This window comes from Aphelocoma coerulescens, chromosome 8 (genome assembly GCF_041296385.1).
Source record: "Aphelocoma coerulescens isolate FSJ_1873_10779 chromosome 8, UR_Acoe_1.0, whole genome shotgun sequence".
NCBI classification, from domain to species: Eukaryota; Metazoa; Chordata; class Aves; order Passeriformes; family Corvidae; genus Aphelocoma; species Aphelocoma coerulescens.
This window is the reverse complement of record NC_091022.1, coordinates 11,361,049-11,383,315: the sequence shown is the minus strand read 5'-3', so window position 1 is coordinate 11,383,315 and position 22,267 is coordinate 11,361,049. Positions and strand designations below refer to the sequence as shown.

The window sequence follows — 22,267 nt, the reverse complement described above, 5'->3', positions numbered from 1 at the left end:
TCTTTGCACTAGAAAAGACCATGCTCTTAAACAGCATACAGCAACAGGGAAACCAGAAATAGATGTGACCAGACACCTGCTGACAAACAGTGACAAATCCCACTGACACTGCAGTGACCCCCAGTTAGTCAAGATTTAATTAAGGAGTATAATTAAGTCAGTGGAACAGAACACTAATGAGTGGTGTTTTTTTATATGGGTAATTACACATAAGAATACAAAGTAAGATAGACCCCTACATATATCATTAAAATGAACAGTATAGAATGACAACCAGGGCTTAAATATTTTTGGTTTTTCTCTGCAATAATGTGGGTTGAAACACCCCATCTTGTCAAACATCTGTAACATGCTAACAAATGCTCCTGGCCCAGCCCTGCATGTGTCTAAGCATGTTGGTAACATGAGCTTGGTGGCACAATGCACATCACTACGGCTACGCGTTCACGGGTCTGCCAGGCTCTGTCTGTCACTGTGTTTGCCTGTGTTTGTACTGTGCAGGGGTCACTTGGACTCCTTTTCTAACAAATGACATTCTGTTGCTATTCTCTTACAAGTATCACAGCCTCTGGATTTAATTTATCATGAGTCTTGATTACAAGGAAGACATAGCTTACACATTGTTCCTATGATTATCTGCACGTTGGGCACAATATAACTTTACAATCAAATGACAGAGATTTCTTACAGCAGATCTGGATCCAGTTCTCTGGAATTTATTTTGATAATCTTCAGGCAGTTGAATGAAATAGCTGGAATATCTTTGACTACATGAATATTTGCTTATATTTGCTTATATTTCAACAGAAAAGTATTGTAAGGTAGATTTACTAGACCAACATTTTCAACTGGGGTGGAAAACATCATCATGAATAATGATGACAATGGTAGGGGAAAAACAACTTTCCTACAAGTGTTGAAGATTTAAAAGAATGCCTGTGTAGTTTGGGGCCAGCCCTCTGCTGGGATTACTCTATCTACTCCCAGCTGGTAGCCTGCAGTTCATGACAGCCTTTTATCCGTTATCAAAGCAACAAGTGGAAAAGCAGATCCTCCTGCCTGCTAACACTCTGTTCGGTTCTCTCTGTAGAATTTCTGCTTCTAAATCTTTCCTTTTAACAAGTCCTCAGATTTCCTTCCTACGGCTGCAGGAGACACTAAATATCTCTCAAGTTTTTAGCTCGCTTGTCTAACTTAAACTCTGCAGAACACTAAAGGAAGAAAGAATAATTGCACTGCACCAGCACATTTTCTTACAGGAACTGACAGAAATGCAGAATGAGCCCAATCTTGCTCATACTGGAGTGCTGAGAGTTTGGCAACTGAGTTCAGTGACAGCAAAAGAAGAACCTAATTACTCAAACAACATGATACCTATATAATGCTTTTACAGCTTATATCAGTACTGTTTTACTGTTGCAAAAACAAAGCAAACAAACTGCATTGAAACTTATGACATACATCCTACACTTGCTTTGTTAGTAGCATAGGAAACATAAAAACGGTAGAACTAGGAGATATTAAAGTATAATTAATGCAAATTCTTTCAAGCAAAATCTATCCACCAAAACAGAAGTTATTTGTTATAAAAACAAATCTAAATTAATAAATTTTATATAGTAAAAATATACATCCAACTTTCCTTAAATCATGCTGTCCTGGAGTAATAGGTCTTAGAAACACAATCCTGTAACAATAACTCCAATCAGGTAAAAATCAAGAGAATTTGACAAGCTGTTATGTAGGCTACATTAAACAAAAATTTATGTTAAGATTTTGGGGTTTTTTGTTAAACACTTTGGCTTTTAAACAGATTTTCCCACAATTTAGGACAGTTGTGCAATGACAGAAGATGCCATGGGAATGCATCGTGGCAATGAATCTGGGACTTGCTCCCTCTCTGAACCAAGGCCTTTGCCACCAGGCTCTTCTGTGCATGCCAAGGTGCCCCTCTGAGCTGGCCACAAGAGATGGGGCAGGGCCAGGTCCTGCCAGCACCGTGCCCTGCCCGCAGCGCAGTCCTGTCGCACTGAGCAGACAGGACCTCTGGTGCTTTGCTGAGATGTGGGCAGTAGCGTCACATTTTCATGAGGTGCCTGAGGTAAATGTTCCGGAGAAGGACACACAAATTTCAAGATACGGAGTTACTATCTTAATTTTCTTCCCCATAAGCTGACACACATGCAAAAACCCTAACAGAACTGTAATACAGTAAACCAATGGAGGTCATTAAAATTATGCAAATTATTTTCCCATTTTTATCTTTCTGAGGGCATGTGCCAGTATAAAATATGGGGTCAGCAGGAGTGACTTCTGCCTGGGCTGCAGACACATGAGTGCATAATGGGTCCCTGACATCTTCTTCTGCCCCATTTTTGTCCCCGCAAGGCTGCCCCTGCCCAGCCGCGTATGAATGAACAGAAGTGCCTTTCATCCCCCACTTGCCTGGTGCTTCAAAAGGAACTACGAAAATAGCAGCAACAAAAATCCAGCTGCCTGCCAAAAGGCCCGCACACGTCCCATTCTCACAGGCATGCGAAAGGTTGGAGAGCTCAGCAAAATTTTTATGTACGGGAGCAGGCCCAAGGAAAACTCACACGCCATAACCAATTGTGGACAGAGGATCATCTATCAGCAGACAAATGCAGGAACTCCAGAATGTCTCTCCTCAAATGAAATAATATATCTTTGAAAGCCAATGCCCGTTTTAGGCCTGAGGCCCATATATCAAGCCTGAGAGGCTTGTGGATACGCTCCAGGGCCATTAACCTTCCACCTGTTTCCCCTTGTCCTTCAGGATGAGACCCTGCCCTTGATTTTACTCCCTTCCCCTGTTCATCTTCCGACAGAGTGTAAATGTAAAGCAGAGGGCCTGCGAAATAATTCAAAGGCAATGGACCAGGGACATGGTTACAAATCTCTGCCACTGGCACTGTGACTTATGCAGGCAGTTTGTCACACATGAGCCAGGTGACCTCTGTGACATAACAGAGAAAAATATCGCCCGAGATCAAAAGATGAGATTCAGAGCACTCTAAGTAACTCTGGTGTACACAGCCGCACTATGCGGTGGCCAAGGGATTCCTCTCTTCCCAATGCTGCTCGCTCCGCTCGCTAGCAGGCGAGACGTACTCCTGCTAATTTCAGTAAACTCTTTTTCTCTTGTCTCTTTGGAAATCTTTCCTGTAACCTGAACATTAATATTTTTCTCCTTCTGAAGCCCTTCTTTTTCAAAAAAGATAATTAAATTGACAAGGAGAGATAGCAAAGTGTCATTCAGTAGATAAAAATTAACACATAAAAAGCAGCATGATTGAAAATGGTGGATTAGTCACTTTTGCAAATTGGGTCTATTTTAATCAAGTAATTTTTGAAATTATAGGTAGTACTAAAACTTTGTATGAGCACATGATGTCTCTAGTATTGCAGTGAGAAGTCTTCGAAGTCTAAAACATTTACTGGGATTCAACTGCCACAACAGTAAAAATGAGAGTAGAGAATCAGAAACAGAATAACAGTCATTTGAAATAAACCAAAGCAGATTGATTTTTTTTAAAAAAATCTTGAATTCATTTTTCAAGCTGTGTGCCACATAGGAAGTTTCCCAGCTGTTTTGTACATTCAAGACTCTCTGCTGGGTGCAGACAAAAGAATAAGGTCTAATGCCTGTGTGTTTCTCTTTCACTCCCTGTAACCTAATGGTATGTCTGGTATGGACATTTAATTTTGTCTATTTCATAAATTAAAGAAAACCCACAACTGTCACAGTATCCCTGGCATGATGATGAAATGAGAAATACAACTGTAGCTAGATCAGCCTAAATCCCATTCTAATCCTAAATCACTTTGTCACTTCCACCATCTAGTTGATGAAAAACTCAGTTTGACCCATGAATGTATATAAAAATACACTTATACAGACACACAGAGAGAAATTCAGCACATTGATTACAAGTGTGCTAAATGTTACCTTATCAGCTATTTCATCCTGCTTCATCTCATGCCGACTTGGAAAATTTTGCAGCATTCAGGCTCTTACTCAAAACCACCTTGTGTTCCACTATGGAAATATATCTAAATTCACTAAATCTAAAAGCATAAAAAAAGTTGGACAATGGATGGGTCTTGAGGCTAAATCATGCAGCAGTTACAAAGAAATGCACAGCTGAAAATCATTTCATGTTTCCCATTGACTAAAACCTGACATGCAGCAGTAAACCACTCTGTTGCAGAATGCTGCAACAGTAAACACAGTAAATGCAAAATTAGTATTACAAAAAGATTACTGTGAAGTGTTACCACATGCATTTGTAAAAGTAAGACAGCTGTTTGATTTTATAGTGCTAAAATATTTTGCTCTTGTTTGGGCCATATGATTAAACACACATTTTTCCTCTTTTTAATATCTCGAAAGAAAGTCTGTCAGAGATACAAGAGTCAGCAATTATGGGTCATTTTTGTCACCAGTTTCACTGAACTCCAAGTCAAATCCCAGATGTCTTCATTTTTGAAGAGACCTGGTGTTACTTCTTCATGTAAAGTATAGGTGTTTTAACCAAGTTTTCTGGCAGTCAGATCTTTAGCTCTTTTACACTCCTACTGCATACATTAATTTGTATTTAGGCTGGATTTCACTTAGGCTTTCTGCATTTTTTAAAATATATTTGATGTATCCCTGAAAAAATTAATATTTAATTAAAAAAGCACCTAACCCAATCCATTGCCTTTTATAGTAAGTATGATCTAGTGCATCTCCTTTTGTAATATTAATGAAATCTGGAAATCAAGGCTAGGCATCATATGTTACCATCATATGCTAATAGAGGGTTTTGCTCATTTGAGTGTTTGATCAGTTGTAAATGCCCAAATGGCCTATTAGAATTTCCAAGACATAAACTACTTTAAAATGTTATTATATGTATACAAATACTATTATATGTATATAATAAATTTTAATTTTCATGGATACACACTCTGATTTGCATGAAATAATTTGTCTCATTTATGTCCTGCCATGTGATTTTTGTGTAAATAGCTACTGAGCAAATATTTTATAAAATTGAAGGTTAAATTGCCCTGATCCTAAAAAAGAGAATTTGACTCTTGGTTATAATATAACAGAATGTCTTGTGTTGAGGAAAAAAGCCTTAAATTAATTGGTTGACATAATACACAGATGCAACAAGCCCCGTCAGTAGTATTTTTGAGTGCATGTGCCTCCCTGGAATTTAAAACAAAATAAAGCAAGGAGTATGTAACATTAACAGTAATTTAACAAATAATAATAATTTGGGGCATGAATCATTCCTTACATTCCTTTCCAGCTACAGACAATTTCTGTTGGGAAAAGTGCCATATAGTATCGACAGTGACAACAAATTGTATTGTCCAGTGAACATCTGTTTCCGACTCCCACACTGATACTGCAGGTTGGCTACTTCTGATTTAGTCTTCACAGGCTGCCCAACCACAGAGGAACTGGAAATTACTGGTACATTCAACTTTTATTATTGGAACACAGGAAAACTTTATCATCATGCTGGGAAGTTCTGTGTCTTTTGAAATATTGGAAGGAGGATTACGTGAGCACAGAAAGCCACATGCGACAGTTCTTATGAAGGAGAAAAGTGTCTGTCCATACACATGGGTATGAAAGTCTGAGATTAAAATCTCAAAATGGAACAGTATTTCTGTTTTCAAGATGTGATGTTTGATGATGAGGGGGTGGTGGGGAGTGTTTATTCTTAATAAAACCAGCAGCATTGCAAAAAATGACCGGATTCTCCCAGTCTTGCTCAAAATGTAGCATTGTGTCCATATAGAAAATATCTCTGAAAACCAAAGCAGTGTCTATAAGGCAGAGCAGACTGAGGTTCAGTTTGAGTTGCAGGCTCTAGCCCTAGAGAATTGAGCTAACTCATATTTACTGCACCAAGTTACTATGATAGCCACTTAGACAGTAAGGCTGTGTTAACTAGCTGAAATTACTACTGTTAAAAAATCAAAGACAATACTAAGCAATTTTTTCAAAACTAAGGGGAGCTTGTTAGAATGGTAAATGTCATTTTTTTCTCATAGTTATGCCACCATTGTTAGAAAAATGTTAAGTTTCACTTTGGCTGGGAAAAAGAAGAAATGAAGATACATTCTTGATAGGCACCATGTACCAGTTTGATAAAGCTCCAACTCCTGATCTGTAAACTCTTTTACAGAGAAAGAAGGAGAGCAAGAAACTCCACTGAACTCCTGTTAACACTAATTACAGTTGCCAGCATGCAGCAGAATCAAAGGCAAAACATGTGGAGCTCCCATTGAAGTCAAGAAGAGAAGGGTATGACTTAAAGGAGAGGCATGCAAATTAAAAATAAATGTGGTTCAACGTTACCAAATGAGCTACTCATGTAAATACTTGCTTTGAGGTCTAACCCTTCCTACTGGGAACACTCTCCCTGAAAGTTCATTCCTAGTCAGGAGACAGCATTGTCCTTGACCACACTTGCCAAATGAGAACCTATGTTGTCAATGATGGGTCCAAACCAATGTAAACCAATTGCCATGTGTTTCTGTCTACTTAAAGTTACTACTATTGTTGCTGTTGTTAATATTCTTGTTGTTTATTCACTGTAATACAAACAAGGACCATTATTTCCAAGTCCTGCATCAGAAAGGCAGTGCTATTCCTTACAGCAATTTTGGATTTCTCAAAGACTTGAAAGTCTAGGTAGAATCTTAGCAATATGGCAAATATTCCAAATCGTGTCAGGACAATCTAGGTCTCGGCCTCAGATACAGAAAATTACCTGTTCTTGTTTATCATGAGTATGATATGTACTAATCCAAACAATACTCCAGTAGTATTTGTTTGTGAGCAGCTGGCTTTCGATCTCCTGCTCTTCTCTCCATATGTAGGTAGAAGGTACATCAGTGACTGTGGAGTTGTTGAAAAAGAAACTGAAACTAGTTGATGCTATAGTGACCTGGGTATGAGCTACACATTAGTGTTGGCTTCCAGTTGCACACCAGATGGTTCGCACCACCACCTAATTTAGTCTCATGTCTCCCAGCAGCCAGTCTGCTACATCCCTGCCAGCTCCCACAATTCTAGGGACAGGGTTGTTATGCCCTAAAACCACTGCACAGGCAAATGGGAGCAGAAACAGAAACTTCGGGCAACTGTCACCTGTTACTCTTTCCACGTGTTTTTGCTGTTAGCTGAAGGAAAGATAATACTTAGGATTAAATATCTTTGTGGTTTTATTGGGGTTTTTACTGAGCTCCAGAAATACTGATATGATGACTGTTGGCCTGTATGACCCACACCATGAACCTTTTTCTAAAATATTTCCACCTTTTCCAAAAAACGTGCACGAAGATTTTGAGGGCTTGTCACTGAAACCACTGACTGATTGAAGGAAAAGGTCACAAATAACTGCAGTTACTGCTGCCTATGTAGTGGCACTAGCACAATTCCCAAGAACGAGAAAGGAAAAGAAGAGAAAATAGATAACAGACAGGGCATTTAGAAGTAACATGTAGCAAATGAAACTTAAATGCTTGACACAGGCAGCTTTACAGAAGAAAACAGGAAAATGGCAAATGCTATGAGTGAAAATAGAAATACAGTATTCAAGATCTTAACTTCTTATTTGGACAAAATTCTCATTGGTTACAGTAAAGCTTTTCCTGATACGCAGTACAAGACTGGGTCCATAAGCACAGCCTAACTTACCCTGAAAAATACTATATACAAGACTGATTTGTTCAGCTCTCTATTTAGGAGAGCAAACTGTTACAGGTACATATTTATTTCCTTGTGCAGCGAATTCTGGCCATAGTGTGGGGCTGAGGAAGGTTCCCATCACTGTTAGTCTTTTCTGCCCATACCTTGAAGAGGGAAGAAGCAGATTAGCATGACTAGACAGCCCTGTCTCTGCCTCCCCTGAAGTGCTGGATCATCCCTGAGACTAATCAGTTGCCTAAGGGATGCAGAAAGCTGCTTCTTGAGTGGAGAGGGATTATGACTCAGCACCACCAGTCTGCTCATTACTCAGGACAAACTGGGAGACAGCAGTAAGTATTCCCCAATAAATACCAGAAGGTATCCAGATGAAAAAAAGAGACGGTGTTAACTGTAACACCAGAATAAAGATCCAATTCTTTGTCACATTCAGTGTCACTTAGTCAGGGTGATGTTTCCTGTACTCAGCAAACACGCCAGTAAAAGAATTTCCTTGGCATAGAGACAACATGGAAATGTCCTTTTAAAATCAGTTAATACCAACAGAACTCATGAGCTAGCTGGAACCATTTCCTATGCTATGGAAAGAACACTCAAATAAGGTTAACCAAGACATTTCACCCTCCCAGCCTCCCCCCTCCCCATCTATTTCTGGATGTCTTCTTTTGTTCACCCTTTGCTAATTATAGTGGCCTTGCTTAGGTGATATTTATAGTCTTAAAAGAGTTGCATGACTTTTAGAACACTTTATTCATGTATATTTCCTGTGTTTATTGTTGCCTTAACTAATTTTTAAAATTAATTTTACTTGATCCAAGATTTTATTTAGCAACAAATATCAAAGTAACTTTTCTTTCAACAAATGCAAGAGCTGTATTTAGATGTAAAAAGTGTTTTTCTATTTCTGAATTTCTGAAAACAGATTTTAGTTTTTTTCCCTCTCCAAGTGATGAGTATGACAGAAAACTCCAGAATCAAACAAAATGAAATTTCTTTTTTCACTGCAGTTTGGTTACTTGGTATTTTATTTTACTAATTTATCCTTTTTTTGTCAGTAATGGTTGCTTTAATGAGTGGGATGTTTCCAAGACACAGTGTTAAATATTTTTTTCCCAGACTACCTTGACGTTTTCCTAACCAGCTATAACTTAACATCCACAGGTTACAGAAATGGAAAAAAGACACTGAGAATGTCTACATAAAATTACATCTTCACTTTCCCACCTGCACCGTGTTTTGTCACTTTCTTAGTTTTCCTTCATTCCTTCTTAAATCTGCCCTTTTGGTTCTTCTGCAGTTGCACTGAAACTGTGCCTGTAGTAATACCAGTAGCAACAAATTCCAGTCCCTATTTCAAAATAGCAAATAAAGAACATTTTAAGGAAAAATTTGATGCATGCCTTTCAACTGTATTGAAAGCAGCTGGATTTGGGGAAATGTTAGAGCAAAACCGGTGGTTGACCTTTCAGCAGAAAGGCTTCTCCTTCCCTGGATGCTGCCACGCAGTCAGACGCGGTCAGGCGGAGGTAAGGGCGGCAGCTCTGCGGAGAGCCCCTGGCACCCGCGGCTCCCGGTCGGCGCCCGTGTCCCTGTCCCTGTGACACACAGGAGCGCTGGCTGGGCTGGCGAAGGGCACGCAGCCACGCGAAGGGAGGGAAGCGATCGACCCCTTCCCGGGGAGGGCCGCCGGAGCCCCTCAGCCCCTCGAGTCTGGAGCCCGGAGCTGGGCACGGCCCGCGCCACACGCCCTGCCCTGCCCTGCCCTGCCCTGCCCGCGCCTCGGGCTGCCAGCCCCGACCCCTTCACGCGACCCAGAGTCAGCCTCAGGTCAAGAGCAGGAACTGCGAGAGCAGCAGAGCCGTGGCCCGAGTTAGCCGCTGTTTTTTTCGGCTTTTCTCCCATGGTATTTGCGGATGCCTGCGCGGGACACAGCCCCTCGCCTCACTTGTCAGCCCCAACACCCCTCATGGCCCCACCTGGGCCTCACCCACGGCGCCATTCAAGCTCCAGCCAAGGACCAGCCCTCCCTGGGCTCCCGCACTGCCGGTACGTGCCCTTGTCTCGTCCCTTCCAATCCTGCCTTGTCCTTGGGGCTCCCAAGGCTCTCTGTAAGGGAGAGGTGGAGTGAGATAGTCCTGTGGGGGGGGATGGCAGCCCCTGCCCCTCAGTCAGGCTGAGGCAATGGGGCTGCCGTGCCCAGCAGTTTCTGTGGCACGTGGATAGCAAATGTTTCAAATCCATTTTATAGTGGGCCAAGATGATGTGATTTAGCCAACATTAGCTCTGAATAAAACTGTGCTGGAATGGGAAATACTTAAGTCCTTCAGTATATTCCTGTGCTCAGATAGCTATATAAGGTGCCTAGCCTGTTCTGAGTGATCTTGCGATATGCAGCCCAGTTTGAAAACTCTCAGATTTAGGCCTTCTCTCCAATAATGTGTCTGATGACTGAGTGTTGTGGAAAACATATTTGTGGTGCTACTAGAGGCAGCACCAATAACACTCATGGTGAGGAACTACACAGTTTCTCACTCTCCTAGGTATGTTTTGTTCAGATGCTGTGCTTCTACAAGGTTCTTTCATATGACTGTATAGAAGAACATCCTTTTATATGATACAGCTTCAGCAGGGCTTAATAGGGAGTCTGTAAGCAACTTATGTATGGCTGGGATTTCATCCTTACTGTAGGTGATCCTAAAGGCTACAGGTTAAATGAAGAACGTCCTTAAATCTGACCAAAATTGATAAATTTATAGATGCAAACTTCCACTGTAACTGGGAACCATCCCATAGAACAGAAACATGATACAGGTAGTGCTAGATCTGAATGATACAGGTACCGTACAAAACCTCTGCATTGGAATGAAACAAGTTCTCTTCCTGCAGTAAGAACTACAACCTGGTTATACAAAATGTCATAACTTGCAGATGGGAAAATAGCTCTTTTTGGGTTTTTTTGAGCAAAAACTTGCAAAAAATGGAGATATTTGCAAGTGAAGATCTGTCATTCTAACAATAAAAATGTGACTTTATTAAGTGAAATCAGGCAATATATCTGATTCTTCCAAGAGACTGGAATAGTTTAATTTTTAATGTGTAAACCTCTCCATCATTTGGCAAAAAGGTCAGGCCTTCACAGCAGAAAATAACAGCTAAAAATTATCTGAAAATACAATAGACTGTCAACATGGCTGAGCATTCCCTGTTCAGTTTCTTAGTACAGCAGTTATTGTTGGAGTTAACTTTAACATCACTTTGGACTACTCACAGCATGCAAGTTCTAAGGAGCACTGTTTTTTCATCTTGCTCTACAGCAACACATTTGCTAACACACCCAGGTAATCTTTCTATGTCACTGCTGGCAATTGTCAAACTTAAATTGGAACCTTACACTTTGAAGGAAAACAATTAAACTGTAATGTTAAACTTCTGTTTTGTGTAACCAATACCTCAAACTCAGATAAACTCAGTGTCTGCTTCAGGACTTGTAGCAGAAGTGGCTGTAGCTACGTAATTCCTTGTGTCCATACATCAGGCTGTCATATCTCTGCTTAGGGGCTGGCAGCTTTTGCAATTGTTGCTTGCTCAAATTTTCTCTAGTAAGTAACAAAACTTTCTTACTGCACCATGGCTATTCATAGCAACCTGGGTAACTTTGCTGGTGAACTGCTGGGGGCAGGTGCCCTCAAGTGCAGAAGTTGTAGTTCTTCCAAACCCACCTACCTGGAACACGGTTCTTAGTCACAGCATGATGCTTAATGGGGTATTAGATAGCAAATTACTAAATCCAGGGAGACTAAACTCAGTCTCCTGCTATCAGGGGTGATAACATTCTACAGCAGAGTGAAACTGAAGTACCAGTTCTGACATGGAAGGGCATAAGAGAATGTAATCTTTCCCTTTATGCTTAAAAAACATGCCAGCACTGAACAAACTATTTAGAAAGGCTGCGAAATGCCATGCCCACATGCTGAAATACAGTGTTTAATCACAGCCTTTGTTCAGAGAAGAGACAGAAGATCATCATGAAGTTTATTCTAGCAATGTGTTCCTCTACATTTTTAAATGATTGAGGAGTAATTTTCTTAGATCCAGATACACTAAGGCCAGACTAAAAATCAGCAGTTACACATGACAACATATTAACTAACCTGATTACTGATCTCAGGGGTAGTCCTGCACCTCAGTTTCTGGCAGCTTCCCTGATTGAAAGGACACTGTAGAAATTTTATTTCATCAGCTATGTGAGTTTCATTTCCTGTCCTGATAAACACACATTACAAAGTCCAAAAGCACTTTAAGTTATCAAATTGCACTTAATTACTTAAGCCTAAATAATATATCAACCTTTCATCATCCTAAGAGAAATTTTAAGGCATTTCACTGCTGATTTTTTTTTCTCAAAAAACAAAACCCCAGCAAAACCCAAACTATTTTTTGCCATTCAGTGCTAATTCCATTTAATAATTGGATTTCTGTACTGTAATTCTTTATTTTCTATGCATTTCTTGATAGTCAACTACATATAGACTGAAATTTGAAATTAAAGCTGATATACAGAGTATTACATTACTACATCTATCTAAATAGATTTCACAGAAGGAATTAAGAGCCTCCAGGAGTTCTGTTAATCCTATTCACATTAAGTTTGCACTTATAAGTTGAAACTCTGATAATATAGTTGCGCTTCTGGGAAATATGTAACACAAAGCTAGGCATTTGTTTGTTTATGAACTGCCAAAATATCTGTGATGCCATGTACAGTGCAAGTTCAACAGACAGGGTCCTTTTGAGTTATGTGATTAAACCACCATTTCTTTGAAGGCCATGGCTAATGTAAGCATGAGCAAATTTATACTTAAAGCAAGAAATCTGGCTTGGAACTGATACAGTCTGACATCAATGAATGGCCTAAATTTGCAAACTCAGTGAATAATTGTAGGATGAGCTTCTTTACCATGAATACACTGGCCCTTCCTGCAATCATTCACTACATGGTTTGTGCTCACATAGTACTTTGACCTATGACATCCTCACTGAAATAGGCAAATAAGGCAGGCTAGTATTTTTTGTGAGTCACCATTCTTTCAGTGCCTTTTTTTAACTATTAACATTTAGTTGATTTTCTGATCCTCACCCAGGAGAAAGTATCCTGATGACTGTTCTAAAATGCAGGTCCCGTGCTTCTCCTGCCCCAAGCAGAGACTGCTTTCTTTTATGGATTCAGGAATACTTAGCTCTGGAAGCAGTCTTTGAATTTTCCCTGATGTGGGCTGATGAGGAAAGACCAGTCCAGAGAAGCTGTCTGAATCCTTCCTTGGGGTCAGGCAGCCTTTGGACTCTAGAAACTCTTGCAATATTTTCTTTTTAGCTTTGTACAAAGACCTTTCACCTGACTAAGACAGCTGGCGACAAATCTAGCATCCCCAGGGCATTCCTGAGTTTTCTTAGCTGAGGATAAGATAGATATATCTTACTTTTATATTTACTGAGCTTTCAACAACTCCAGAATAGCAAACAAAGGCCTACTTTACTATTACTATTACTATTAATTACTATTACTATTACTATTACTATTACTATTACTATTACTTATTACTACCATCCTGAGTCTATTGGGACCCTACCTCTATTTTATTTCATCTGTGTATAAAGAACCAAACAGAAACATATCTCATTATGAATAAAAAAGTAATACATAATGTCAATCCCCAGAATTTATGACTTAATTACTACTTACAAAGTATTCTGACTTCACAAGATATATAGGGATGTTTGAGATTTTAGCAGGTGTTAAATTCAAATTTACTCAATTGCAATTGGCTGTTTTGGATCTTACTCGGAAATTATTAGTAATCCTGACTAGTTGGCTTCTTTAACTTTTCCATTAGTTTCTGATATCCTCCTACATGAAGGTGAGAGTATCTGCTCCTCAGCAAGTGTGAACATTACATACTCAAATCCATACACAGGTCATATTCAAATGCAGTGCACACTGTGGGTAGTTCTACCCAGTCAATAGTTTTCACTTTTACATTGTTAAATGTGTAACATATTCCAGAAGAGGTGATGAAAATTTGTAGAGCAACAAGTGAGAAGATTGTGATAAGCTTAAGCTGGTAAAAGCTTCAGAAAATAAAGTTTTAAAACAGATTTGTTTTCATTTGAGATCTCTTTAAAAAAACCAAATCTGCAGCTAAAAGGAAAGAAAAAAGGAAAACTTAAAAGCTGTAGCTCAGTGGTGGGTTTTTGTTATTATCTCTAGGGTAAATGTGGCCTAAACCACTGACAGACTGGGACAGTATTTTTTATCATATCCTCCTCCTGAATTCTGCTAACTGCAAATCTCTACATTTGGCAGAAAGGAAAATGATTGCTCCTTTATATTAACTGAAGAGACAAGAGTTTAAGAAGAAATTTAGCATGAAGTGAAAAGATACAATAAATGATTGCAAACATGCTGCCTGGTAACTCATATCCAGTTGTGCAAGGCATTGCTCATCATGACAAAGTCAAAATGAATTTCATACAAGCCACATTTATACTTTTTTACTGTTTACTTATTACTGTTTAATTATTTGAGTAATTTAAAATTTTAGTCCCGGAGGTCTGCTAATGCACCTGTCTTATTTGAAAGACAGCTCAATATTCACTTGTTTAGACAGGTAGGAATAATAGTAAAATATCTTTTTGAGCAAATACATACTTCTCAGCTGTGAATAGATAGGGAACAAAGTTAGCTGTTCTGAAAATCTAATTGCATCTTTATCACAATTGCCTCCCCTTCCTTCTGCACTTAAAATCTGTCATATCCTTAGGTGGCTTTTTTTTTTACCCTCTCCCACAGGTATTCATGTCCTGTGGAGCAATCTGAAATACCTGCTTTTGCTACCTTGATCAGAAGAACCTGAAATCATGGATGGATAGAAGAGAGCTGTATTCAGGAAAGGTTTGGAAATCTTTTGTTTAATATTGTTCCTGTCCTTTCAACTGAAAAGAGAGATGTTGTTACCCGGTTCTGTTAAAAAATTAGGGTCTGATCTAAACAAGCTTTTGAAATTGAAAAGCTTAAAATTCTTAGCATTGTGTATAATCTGGTCCCTAAGTTTTGGATGTGGATGGATTTTGAAGTGAGTTGTTATTTTTTTGGAATGCTGTGCAATTTTATTGATCTTGTTCAGTTAAAAAAAATAATCTGGATATGCCAGAAGGTATGAAACTGTCTGACCTCAAAGGTTCCAAGATGCAAAGGCTACAAACATTAAGGTGAAAGCAATGCTTTCTACAAACGTGTGAAAATCAGTTCATGAGCCAAAGGCTCTACATAGTAAATTTTTAGAATATTTGTATTTCCAGAAGTCTGTGTGTACATGGTAATACATCCAGAACCAGGAGAAGTCGGTCAGCATTTTCATTAAAAAATTCTGCATCTTTTGTGTCCATACTAGTAAACATAGCTTGGTTGAAGAATATAATCCAGGCTGAGGTTGGAGGTGAAGACCATCTCTAAAACTGTTCCCAGTATAGCATGTTGAATGCTTATAAAATTTCTCACTTTAATAATAAAAGGAATTTTAGGGCAAATCGTAACTTAAAAATTTTAGCACTGAAAGGTATATAAAAGACAGTCATTTTTAACACTGTTACTCTAGACTAAAGTACTCCCCAGTGTATGGGTAGAAAGATCTGGTCTCACATATTTACAATATAGGCTATTGGAAATATAACATGTTCACAATTTCAATTGTTAAATTATTTAAAGTGGGTAGCATGGCTTATAGCTGACTACAGAATTGTATACAACTGAGATAGCAAACATACGGCAGTCTTTTCCTTACTTTAATGCATTTTGATTTTCCTCTCTGAGTAAACTTCCTCTCTTCTTTCTCTTTGAATAGACTGAGTTTTCAATGATTCCTGCAATCATTCTCACAAAAAACTGGAGAGAAGCTGGAATTGTATATGCAGCATATACAGCTTGCTTTTCTTATAATCAGGCTTTATTTCACGTGTCCATGTCCTTATGGTCATGACAGACATACTGTTGTGGCAAGCTTTCTGAGTGCAGCTTTTCAATGGATCTCCCTTTTGTGCTCTTAATTCCTGTAGATTCAATTCTCAGTGAAATCCTACAGTAATTGTTACATTTGGAAGCTGAGTTATTTTCCCATTGCTTGAAAGTAGTCAGAAATTACGGGAGGTCACAAAACTTTACAGATTTCAGTAGCAAATACTTATGGCAAAAACAGCTTTCTGTAGTAAACAGACACAGTAACTAGCAATGTAACAGGGAAATTCAGATGTGAGTTGAGTTCATCATCCTGAGGGGTTTTTTGAGACTAAAGATTATTCTTTCCAGAGCTAATTTCTGTATCAAGACAGTGGTTAAAAACTGTAGTTCATATCTATTGTCTGATCTCAAATTTCTGGCTTAAAATTTCTGACTTGAAATTTCAGACCTGATCATAACAGACCACAAAGCTGCTTTAACAACAAGTCTGAGAAATGCAAATGGGGGAATTCTGCACAGAAAGCTGTGCATGAGGATTTCCTGGGTGAGCCAACAAAATTAAGAGGCTAGAGGTCATTGTAGCAGCCTAGACTAAAGGAATCCCCCATGTATCAGTAGTGATGAGAACCAAAAGGAGTCAGTTATCTACTTCCTCCTTGCTTTCTGTTCCATCTATATCCTGCTTAGGTTTCAGCCTGCACAGTTAATTAGACACACGGGAATGAATAAAACAATATCCCACTGAGAAACGGAATATTCCAAATATGGGCTTATATAAGGTGTGAATGGAGATGGACAGAAATGGCATTCCCCCGCATGTTAAGTAAGGTAATGAAATAATTACATAAATGAATGTGGAATGGTGTAACAGGTGTGCTTACAGCCCTGAGTACAAGCCAGACAGTGAGCGATGCTGACAGGGAAGGAGTAGAATTTATGTGAGGCCCTATGGATGTTAACAACAGTTGTGATAAATACTGAAGTACAGAAAAGATGAACTGAATATTGGATCTCTTTGCTAATTACAGGCTCAGGTGGAAGTCAGCAGCAAGTTTCTCCTTGTAATAGTCTGCCTACTTCAAGCCAAATAAATAAAGAATGAGATGCTTGGGGGGGAGAAAACAAAACCCGTGCTTTCCTGCTTGAAGTACAAGATTGTAAGAAAAAGTATTTTTTTCTTGACTGAATGATAATGTAATGTAAGATTGTTACCTACCTTAAGTTCTCTAAAGAAGATGCTACTCCTAGCCCACTCAACAATGGAGAAGAGGGTTTGGTCAGCCATTTTACACATAAGCCCGAATGTGTTGAGCTTCTCGTGTTTGCTTCTGTTGGCTTGCTCTTGCTGCAGATATGCCATGATTTTAGCTTGGACTTGCGGCTCATCTGGCTCACATTTCAGGAGTTCCAATATCAGATGTGGGATACTTGCTGGTGAGCTTGTTTGATAACTATCCATGTATGAGTAGCCCATTATTGACTCTGGTGAGCTAGTGTAAGGGTCAGGGTACTCGGACTTGATAGCACGGCTTGGAAAATGGCCATAGGTTTGGTAGCCTTGCAAACTGCCATGGGGAGGCATTGTCATGCTGATCGGGGAGGTCACAAAGGGACTCCTGTCATAGTCTGTAGGAGGCAAGGCAGTATGGTTCAGAGGTAGGCCTTTGGAAGCTGAATGGATGTTCTGAATTGCAGAGGATATTGTCAGGTCAGTTGGCATTGCTTGGATCACCTGAGTCATGGCTTCCAGTTTCAGTCCATTTGCTCGGATAAGGGCTTTCTTCTGCTGCTTCAATGCCCTGTCTCTCTTGTACATTGGTCCAAACTTGTTTCGACCACCACGCATTCGGTCAGCTCGCACAGCTGTCAGGGGAGAGGAGGTCGTAAATCATTATTAACACTTGGAATCAACATTCTTTAATCAAACATGTATTAGGAAAGAGCAGAGATGTAAAAATGTAACTCTTCTTTTTTTTTTTTTCCAAATTCAGAGTTGCACTTTTATTCCTAAAGAAAAGGATTTATTTTGACTTGACAAATGTCACTTTTTTCTGGTGATTTAAATGTCACATGCATATATTACTAACAAAGAAGGACTTCTCTGTACATTGATTAGGACACAGGGACAAACACAATGGATGGCTACAGGAATTTCACACCTGCTATGGGATCATGTGGAAATCTCAATGTACATTTGGGTTTATATCAAGCTACTATGTCATTAAGAAACAAGGGCTGAAGTCCAGAATTTGTCTGAGATGTATCCAGCAGACCACATTGTCTCATTATAATCATTCCATTACTGCCTTCCACCGCAGCAAAACATCTGAAATGTAAATTGTGAAATGTTCAGTAGTCACAAAGGAGAATACATTTCTCTTGGCAAAAAGGGAGCATTTCCTTTTGATGATTCTGTTCAGGTTGGTGTAAAACTTTGAGATTTCTAGTAAGCTGAACAGCTCTGCGGAAATGTTTAGCTGCAGTTGGAATGTGCAGAGAGAAAGCTGTCAGCTTGCTGCCTTCCACATGGAAGGTAGAAGTGAAACAGAAACTATTGACACTGTTCTGGCTTATAATATCTCTGGAATTAGAAATAATTAAAACAAATCCTACTCAACAGCTGCCTTGGGAGTCATACTGGTGGTCTCTGTCACAGCAGTGTCTGTCACCATGGGATATATGTAATGGACTAGTGAGGAGCTTTCACCAAGCCCACCTTGCCCAACGGCAATTTGATTGAAAGAAGAACCTCTGACAGCCTGGTGACATGTTGAGACTGCTGAGATAGCTGGAGGTTAAGTTCTTAAGCTTTTTATCTTAGGGATTAGTAGGACATTAAAAATTTATTATGAATGCTAGATATGCATCATATTGTACCTTATCGTAAGGACTTTAACGTTTAATGATTTTTTTTGGTCCATGGTAATTTATGAAGTAGACTTTTAAGGCTATATATATCACTATCAGGGATATACATATAATGTCACAAGTATTTACAATTAGGAGAGCACATGTTCTCCAAATTTTCTAAACAAGGGAAAAGAAGTTGTATGGATGTGTATATAAGGAAGCTAAAGTACATTTTCTGCAGTACCTTTAAAACTCCAGGTGCTTTGCTTGAATTTGTAGGAAAAATGAGCTGCCAGTATTGCTGCTGAATGTTGACTTTGAACAAAATGCACAAAATTAATTACATCACTAGTAAATGTAATTAATTTTAAATCTCTATACACAGTATCCTCACAGGTACTTTGCAATTAAAAACTATGAGCCAAATTGGATTACCAAGTGCTTTTGTATAACTCCTACTTAAATTTAAGGTGAACTTTATGTAATCACAGAAGACAAAATTTGGTCTTGTATCGTCAGCAAGTGAGAGGAGTTAAAAGTAGGAGTAGACAAGTGTATTTTATGCTTCTTCTTAATGCCAACAATGACAAAAGGATTCCACATGTCCTGTAATTGTACTATTTGAATTTAGAAGCACATGCGGTGATTCAGGATGTTTGGTGCCGTGTGTCAGTGCTAGCTCTGTCTTATGGGCAAATACAACAGTATTGAATCAATCAAACTGCAGGAGGCTGATTTTTCTGTTTGTCTTCAGTTATATCAACAGCTTTCCTTTGCCAGAGCCTGGTGTCTGGGTCTTATCCTTTCTGGTTCCCTTCATGGCTTATGGTTTTCCTCCTTGGCCTGATTTTTCCCAGTTAAGCGTCTAGGGTGAATGTCATTTCAGTACAATTGTAACAAGAAGGAATTTAGGAGCTTGTCCTTGGTCAAGGGAAAATGTCATCTGCTGTGAAATCTGAATTTTAGTATTTTATATATCAAAGTTAGAATGAACTATGTATGATTCACAAATTCAAGTTGATGGTATTTTTGCATTCGGTTATCTCAAAGGGCATTGTACACTTTTCATTGTTCTCTGTAGATGAGAAAGTGAAATGAAGTCAGAAAGTGTACTTCAAAATGCCTTATTCTCTTTCAATTGCAATAGCCTTGCAGGTGTATCATCACAAAAATATAGGACACAACTTTAGAGATTATTTGGTTCCTTAATCTCAAAGGCAAGTCAGTGTGAGAAAAACCCTTATTTCATCTGTTTCTTTTGTTCTGCCTTGTTGTCAGAAGAATATATGTAAAAAACCCAAAACAACCCAACCGTAGATAAAATACAAATAAAATCAGGTCTCTCTCCATACCAAATGGAATAATTATTTTTTCTAATCCGGACACTTGTTACATATTTTATGTTTGATCTAAATTAAGTCTTTTTAAAAAGATGCAAAACTATTCAATCTACATCCATGAAGTCACAAACTGTAAAAGCCTGAAATATCAAACAATATGACAAAATATCAAACTTATATGACAAAATGGATTATGGTTTTGACTGGTTGCTAAATGGTAGTGATCTACCATTTACATATTAGATTTTTTTGTAAGGCAACAAATTCACTGAGCATACAAAGTAACCTTTTATTATCATTTCAAAGCCATAAATATATAAATTTTATATAAATATAAAATACAATGCATTAATATCTTATCCTATTATTTTATAATATAGTTGAAGATACCAGCAAGACTATAGCTCTTACCTTCCAATTTCATTCCAACACTTAGACATTTTTGAAATCGACAGTAAGGACATCGTTTTCGCTGTGTTTTGTCAATCTGGCAATTCTGATTTTCTATACATGTGTACCTTTTGTTATTCTGGACTGTTCGCTTAAAGAATCCCTGTATGATAGACACAAAAATTAGCCTGTTTTGCTTAAACGTGTGTTTCAGCATTTCATGGAAATCACTGTAATACAATTTTCAGATGTCATTCGAGCACTTACATAGTTTATTTTAAATTAGTCAGCTGAACCCAGGAGAAAGCCACCAGAATCCAGAGGAGGTTTTCTTGTGTTAGTGCTGTGTTTTATAGACTTAATGCCAAAGCTTGGTAAGACTTTAAGAAGGCTGTAGCCTTCTGTGCTTCTAACACTGTGGTGGAAATAGTGACACTGACTGGTTCCTTTCATATCCTTTAATCATTGCAGAATTATTAAAGTCTTCCTTTTAAAGTAGTTTTACATGAAATAAGTAGGAACACTGTTGCAGAGATAAGAGAAGTACAGAGTACCTCTGGCTATTCTACATCCCAGTGGGGCATGTTGGAGGCACAGTAAGTGCTTCTCACTCACTTCTCATTGATTATTTTTTTAGTGAAAATATAGTGGGCTAAGTTAATTTTTCCACGCAACTAAATGTTTTAAATTGCATTGTTCTGGCAAAGGAGTTTCACTTACAGTGCACTGCTTAAAGAACTAAAAAACCTTTAAAAAATTTTAGAAAAATCTGACCTGTCATAAATTCACCATTATTTAAACCTTATAGCAAAATAGACTGACACAGGTATGTTCATTTTTCTATAAGTTAATTGGTTACTTGACTTTGTGTGTCAAGTGAGCTCTGACAGTTACAGTTTGCATGAAAAAAGTGCATGGTCATTATAATCACAGAAATTTACATTGCAATATTGAAGGATGAAAATAAAAATCTTAAGAAAGCTGCATTAGATTTTGAAAAGCTGATCTGCATTGAGGATAATCTTCCTACTTTATCCTCCAGAAAAGGAAATACTCTGAAAATATACAAATCAACTAAACCCAGTATTTAGGACAGTTAGGAGTGGAAGTTGTTCTAGAACTACATCACAACAGCAAAATACTTAAAAGCAATGACAAAACTACAATGCAAAACAGTCCAAGTTGTTTCCATTTGTGCAGATGTCTCTCTCAAAGAGACTTTTAAGTCCTAAAGCTTTTTGGTGGTTAATTATTTTATGAATGTATTAAGAAACATATCAGAAATAACCCAAATTATTATACAACCGGTTTATTTAATTATCCTTTTTTTCCTGTCTATATTTGAAACATTTTTGCTGTGCATGTGTTTTTATGGAGTAATTAGTACAGAACCTTGCAGCTTTCACAGGTGAGAAGTCCATAATGGTACCCAGACACTTTGTCTCCACAGACTGGACACAGCTCTTCAAGGTCTTCATCATAAGAGTAATTCACCATTTTAAACTGAGACACTGGGGGAAAGGAGAAATAGCACATTCAATTAGAATTTACATTACTAATTGAAATGTTCTGCAACTTTTCTCATCTAGAGAAAAAGCTTACTTAAACAAGGACACCACTGAAAAGAGAGAGAAAAAAGTTTTATTTTAAAAAACAAATTGCAACTTTCCATCATCAGCAAATCTGCATGGTACTTAACAAGTGTAACAAAACGCATCAGCTTCTAAGTTTTATGTTCTAAATATTTATACTTAAAGAGTGCCTTTAGCCTAGTCCTTACTTTATGGAATCACAAACTGAAAAAATTCATTTAAATCCGAAAAGGATCAGGAGCAAGCTTTAAAGAAGCAGAACGAAACTTGTATATTGTAAACTTGCGTATTTCACTTGTATATTGAAAGTAGTTATTTTCCCTTAAAGTTTTCTTTCAACATCAGC

The 22,267-nt window shown here is 38.3% G+C and overlaps 1 protein-coding gene across 1 annotated transcript in view; it reads right to left on the bottom strand.

The window, feature by feature from the left end:
- The window catches only part of NR5A2 (nuclear receptor subfamily 5 group A member 2), an 87,806-nt gene that overhangs the window by 53,264 nt on the left and 12,275 nt on the right, over window positions 1-22,267 (bottom strand). The window contains exons 3-5 of the mRNA XM_069022626.1: window positions 21,722-21,840; window positions 20,351-20,492; window positions 16,966-17,612 (exon numbers count right to left, since the gene is read on the bottom strand). Of these exons, the coding sequence (XP_068878727.1) occupies window positions 16,966-17,612; window positions 20,351-20,492; window positions 21,722-21,840 (908 nt within the window). The remainder of the gene's footprint in view (window positions 1-16,965; window positions 17,613-20,350; window positions 20,493-21,721; window positions 21,841-22,267) is intronic.